At 54.5% G+C, this 4941-nt stretch overlaps 1 protein-coding gene across 1 annotated transcript; it reads left to right on the top strand.

The window, feature by feature from the left end:
- Positions 1–3768: 3768 nt before the first annotated feature.
- Positions 3769–4941, top strand: LOC147596554 (uncharacterized). Its single transcript, XM_086769456.1, has 6 exons — positions 3769–3778; positions 3878–3940; positions 4020–4046; positions 4134–4178; positions 4363–4506; positions 4604–4941. The coding sequence occupies exons 1-6, from the start codon at positions 3769–3771 to the stop codon at positions 4939–4941; spliced, it is 627 nt and encodes a 208-aa protein (XP_086625582.1).

The raw sequence follows: 4941 nt of genomic DNA, 5'->3' as shown, positions 1-4941 counted from the left end.
AACATTCTTCACACACAAAATCCAAAACATACCAGCTACTGAGAGGAAAAATTAACTCCATCCCTGCCAAAACCAGGACACCTTCTCATTCCATGGCTTTCTTCCAGCAAGCATGATTGTATCCCTCTCCCAAGGTCAGTTTGCTTTCACTGACACCGTACTGGCTCAAGAAATACCCACATCTCTCTCTTCTTTGTTTATGAGAAGAGGCTTGTTTCAACGCTTCATCTATTAAAGTCTGCACACATTTCAACACACACACGGAATACAGATCAAAATACATATATGAAAAGAATGAATAAGCATCCTACAGCTATTTGTAATAAGCTTATATCAATCCACCAAAAGATTTATGAATATATCAAAACCATCACTTTGTTGCTGTTTTTGTACTCCTTTTTGCAAGTTTTGAATACTTTGTGAATAGATTCCGAATGATCAGACAGGTTCATGCAGCAAAGCCCATCAAAATCCTGACAACCATGATTTTGTGCTAATAATAAAAAAAAAAATCTATTGCTGATCTATTCTGTTACTAACCCAACTATGCCAAAGACACCGCCGAGCAAGAGGATGATGATCAGCCGGGTCAGAGCAGAGAAAGGAGGCAGGCGCAGCACCTTCAGGACATCCCCTGTTGTTAATAAAGTGTGCTCTGGGTCCTCTCCCCCTCCCCGCCCCGAGTCACCCCCGTTTTATCCTCAGCAGATTCAGTGAAAGAGTACTGACTAGACGTTGCTGCACGCGTGGCCAACGCATACAACAAGGCCTGACCAGGCATTGCTGCATGTGTGGCCAGCACATGCAACAAGGCCTGTCAAATATGTGCTCTGCAGGCTAACAGCGGTTCTGTTTTGTAAAATAGTATAGCGTATAGAACCTATATCAATTAACAGTGTTAATAGTACTGATATAATTGCATGTGTTTACTTAGCAAGCCAAAAGCCCAATTTATTTAGCGCAGCTAATGCCTAGACACTTGCCGCACCACGTGCAAAGATTGAAGCAGCAATAATTTCACTTGGTTTCCAAAACTGTACTTCGTTTAGGTCTTTTATGCTGTCTGGATTTTGATATGTGCTCGCATGATTACACCATGCTGTGCCGTTGCAATGTATAGGTCTTAAAGCATTTACAATCATTACCCCTCTAGAAACATTAGCTCCTGAATAGTTAAAGAAAATAGGCAGAAGTCCATCTTTAGGGATCCCAAAAGTTCCATCTTTTGTAATTTAGCACTCGCGGCTGCTGTTGTTTTACACAGAGTTGCCGTCCTACCGCTATCTGATCTGGCAGATTGCCCAAGCATGTTCTGAAAGGCTTATTTGCAGATGATACAGACAGACAAATGGCGCCCCACCCTGTGGCACCAGCCATAGTTACCCACACGTTTGTTCTTTCCGTGACTGATGCCCATGGAGCTGCCACACAGCTTGTTAAGAATCCGACAAACGCAAGGCGGCTTGGAGCCCTGGCCGTACCCATCGTGCAGGGATCCACTTGTTCGCTGCTCCTGTAGAGACACAAGCGTATCCTTTCCCCCACGTCATAAGAGGGAATGGTCCTTCCCAACTACCTGTTTCCAGATTCTTATTTTCACTTTTTTTTTTGGCTCAGCTTCCTGCACCTGCTCATTAACGAGACTTGGAAAGCCAGACAGTGTCCTTGGTCTCATTAACAACAACCCTAATCATCAGAGCATTTTTATCAACATTCTTCACATACAAAACCCAAAGCTTCTAAGAGGAAAATTAACTCCATCCCTGCTAAAACCAAGACAGTATTCACCCCTTATTCCACACCATTTACTTCATGCTTATACACACACACACAAACACGCCACCTCTATAACAAGGAAGCTCCAAAGACCGAAGGCTCCTTTTCTGGATCTATGGGACCTGGATCAAAGGGATTTTTCCGGCTGGCTGTTAGTCTTTGTTTCCATGGACGAAGGAGCGGACGGGGTAACGGGTGCTGTTGCATCTCCTTTCTGCGTGTGATTCTTCAAGGCTTCAAACATTACACACCACACCGGTAATAACTTTTGAACAGCAGGGTCACCCCGCGTTGCACAGTCCCACAGTCCAATACCTATGGTGTTCCAGGAGCCCACTGTATAGATATTACAGAGGTTTGCGTTTGATACGTGAGCGGACACCCAAGTCAACAAGCTCTTCAGGTCAGTGTTATTAATAGCACAGTTCTGTTCTTCTAACGCTTTTGTTAGACTCGTTAAAACTGATTTATGTTCCTTTGAAGCAGTGCTTCTCGTCGTTCTGGTCCGGAGGACCGCGGCTCTATCACCCGCCGCTTTATCCTTGGTCTCGGGGACCGCGGCTCTTTTCCCCACCGGGAAAGCGCTCGGACCCCGCTCCGCGCCCCGCGACTCCTCGGGCGCCACCTCGAAACTGGCTCCCGCCTCACTATCGCCCCTCCGCGAATCCACAAGCGGTGGAGCCGATGGGGCAGAAGGAGAGACAGAGGGCATTTCTGTGTCCTCGTATTTGGGGGGTTGTTCTTTCGGGTCAGGCTCCTCCGGCAAGGAAGGCGTGATACACGGGGGAGTACACCCAAATTCCATCGCCCCTCTACCACCATCAGAGGCTGCCGGCCGAACGAGGCAGACCACCGGAGCGCCACCCCCCCGTCCCCTCCGCGCCGTCTCGAGCCCGTTCGTCCCCCTCCCCTTCCGAGGGCCGCCCTTCTTTGATTGCAGTTAAAGCCGCAACCCACACTTGGCGCGCCTCTCGAGCCTTAGCCAGCAGTCTTTTCACCGAACCTAAGGTCTCCAGCCGCGTCGCCACACCCTTCGTTCCGACCCCCCCTTCTTCCAGTAACTCTTTCCCCGCCGCCTGTAACCGCGCCACGTCCATCACCTCTCCCGGCTTGTTAATCAAGCCCCTTTTCTGCATCCATAGGATGAACTCCGTCAACGGTGCCCTGTGCACCGGACAATTCACATCTTTACCCAACGCCTTTAACACCTTCACTGTATCAGAGATGGACGCCATCCTAACAGCAGGCAGGCACGACCGCCGCGCGGCCCCAGCTCAAAACCGTCCGGACCTGTCTCACGTCGGGGTCACCACTTGCCGGCTCTCTTGCCAGCTAACCTACCCCGCACGCACCGGAGCCCCGACCCGGGGAAAGCAGGGCATCACACGGGTACCGCTAAGCCAAGCCTTCGATTTAATGCTGCGCAACACAGGGTTAAATACCCGTACACCCGCCACGCACGCGAACGCACCCGCCCCCTGCACCCATGGATCTATCCGTGCCCTCCACGCACCTGCCCCTGCGCCCATGGACCTATCCGCGCCTAGCGCGCGAATCACCGCGGACTGCCCCTCCTGCATACATGCAGCCCTGCTAACGTTACCAACAAGGGCCAGAAGTGCCTGCAGCTCCCTTGCCCTGCAGCGCACCCAGGGGCGGATCCTGCACCCCCCTCGCTGTGTGCACTCCCAGGGGGTTTGGCACTGAGGTGATGCAGGATACGTCCCTGGGTCTGATTTGCATGGGTACCCTGGCCAGCATCCACACTGGGTAATTGCCTTCTGTCTCCCTAAATTCCCCCTGCAGTTTCAAGTGGATGTGGGATCCTCCTTCACTTCCAGTCCTAATCTGTTGTGTAGCGTCGCTGCGCGCTGCTGCCTTCCAGCCCAGAGGTGGCTGCATTGCAGTGGTGGGTGAGTGACTCCTGCTTTTGTATCTAGCTCGTGAAACGCTTTGGAGCCCTGCAGGGCGCTGTGGAGCTGTGGCTAGGGCATGTCGGGCTGTGGGGCTGACTAGGGCAAGCCAGGCAGACTCCAGGCTGGTGGCGATCCCCTGGCAGGTCCCGTCAGACAGCGCATCTTTCCTCTCTGCTCTCTCCCAGCAGCTGGTGGGGACCACATTGCTGGAGTGCTGCCCACTCGCCCTACCATGCCACATAAGGCTTTCCTTGCCCCACTCAGCCTGGTAAACCCCCTTGGCCCCGCGAGTAGGGTCTGATACGGTTGTCGTTGCAGGCGCTGGTCGCTGCTTCCCTCCCCTTCCCCTCCTGGGTGAGTACCATGCCCAGGTGACCATGCTTGTGCACCCTGGGGCAGGAGGCAGCTGCAACTCACGGGCTGGGTCTGCTCTCCTTGCAGGCTGTCACACTGCCCTGAAACAGGAAAGAGCTGAGCGAAAGGCTGGTAAGGGTCTGTGGCTTTGAGCAAGTCCCCCTGCTCCAGGGGGCAGCTCTGTCTTGTCCTGCCCATGAGGACGGAGGGCAGGGGCTCCCGCAGGCAGTGCCTGCCCGGGGTTCTCAGGCTGAGCACGGGGCTTGGGTGGCTCTAGCACCCTGGTTGCTCCCTCCATGCCAAACCATTGTGGCAGGTTTCCCTGGCGAGACGTCCCCGGGGACAGGAAGAGGAAACCGAGTGCTGCCAGTGGCTGCTGCAGCCCAGGCCTGCCCTGGGACGGCTGCTATGATTGAGCAGCCGGCAGCAGGCGAAGAGGCGTCAGACACAAGCCTGCACGGTGGGTCCTCCCTACAGTGTCCCGACAGCCGCACCGCGCGTGGGGCTCTTGGAGCTGTGGTGAAGGTTTGCTGCTACTGACCCCTCTCTTGCTGCAGGCTCTGGCGTGGCGGGCTTGCTCCAGAGTGTCCAGCAGCTGCTGGTGCAGATCCTGCAGACGTCGCGGCAGCAGCAGGCGCTGCTGGAGAGCCTGGCCAGTGACACCATCTCCCACCTCCACCTCCTCTCCCACAGCCTGGTGCAGGTGGGCGAGACTCTGCACCAGCTCCTGCTCCGGCCACAGACCCACTCTGGCCCCCTCGGCCACTATGTCCCCCATGTGCCCCTTTTCAAGGGCGAGCCTGGGGTGCCCTGCTCCCCTGGTGCTCCCCACACCTCCCCAGATCAGAAAGAGGAGCCTCGGGTGTCCCCTGCCACTGGCTGCACCCCCCCATGA

This window comes from Chlamydotis macqueenii, chromosome W (assembly GCF_036417535.1).
Source record: "Chlamydotis macqueenii isolate bChlMac1 chromosome W, bChlMac1.mat, whole genome shotgun sequence".
In the NCBI taxonomy this organism is placed as follows: domain Eukaryota; kingdom Metazoa; phylum Chordata; class Aves; order Otidiformes; family Otididae; genus Chlamydotis; species Chlamydotis macqueenii.
The sequence above is the reverse complement of the archived record's forward strand: the minus strand, read 5'-3'. Positions and strand labels throughout refer to the sequence as shown.

What these genes read in the sequence shown, in the direction of transcription:
- LOC147596554 (XM_086769456.1), top strand. An exon ending in CCCTCCCCTTCCCCTCCTGG is followed by an intron (nt 4,047 to 4,133) that starts GTGAGTACCATG and finishes CTCTCCTTGCAG; the next exon opens with GCTGTCACACTGCCCTGAAA. An exon ending in GTCAGACACAAGCCTGCACG is followed by an intron (nt 4,507 to 4,603) that starts GTGGGTCCTCCC and finishes CTCTTGCTGCAG; the next exon opens with GCTCTGGCGTGGCGGGCTTG.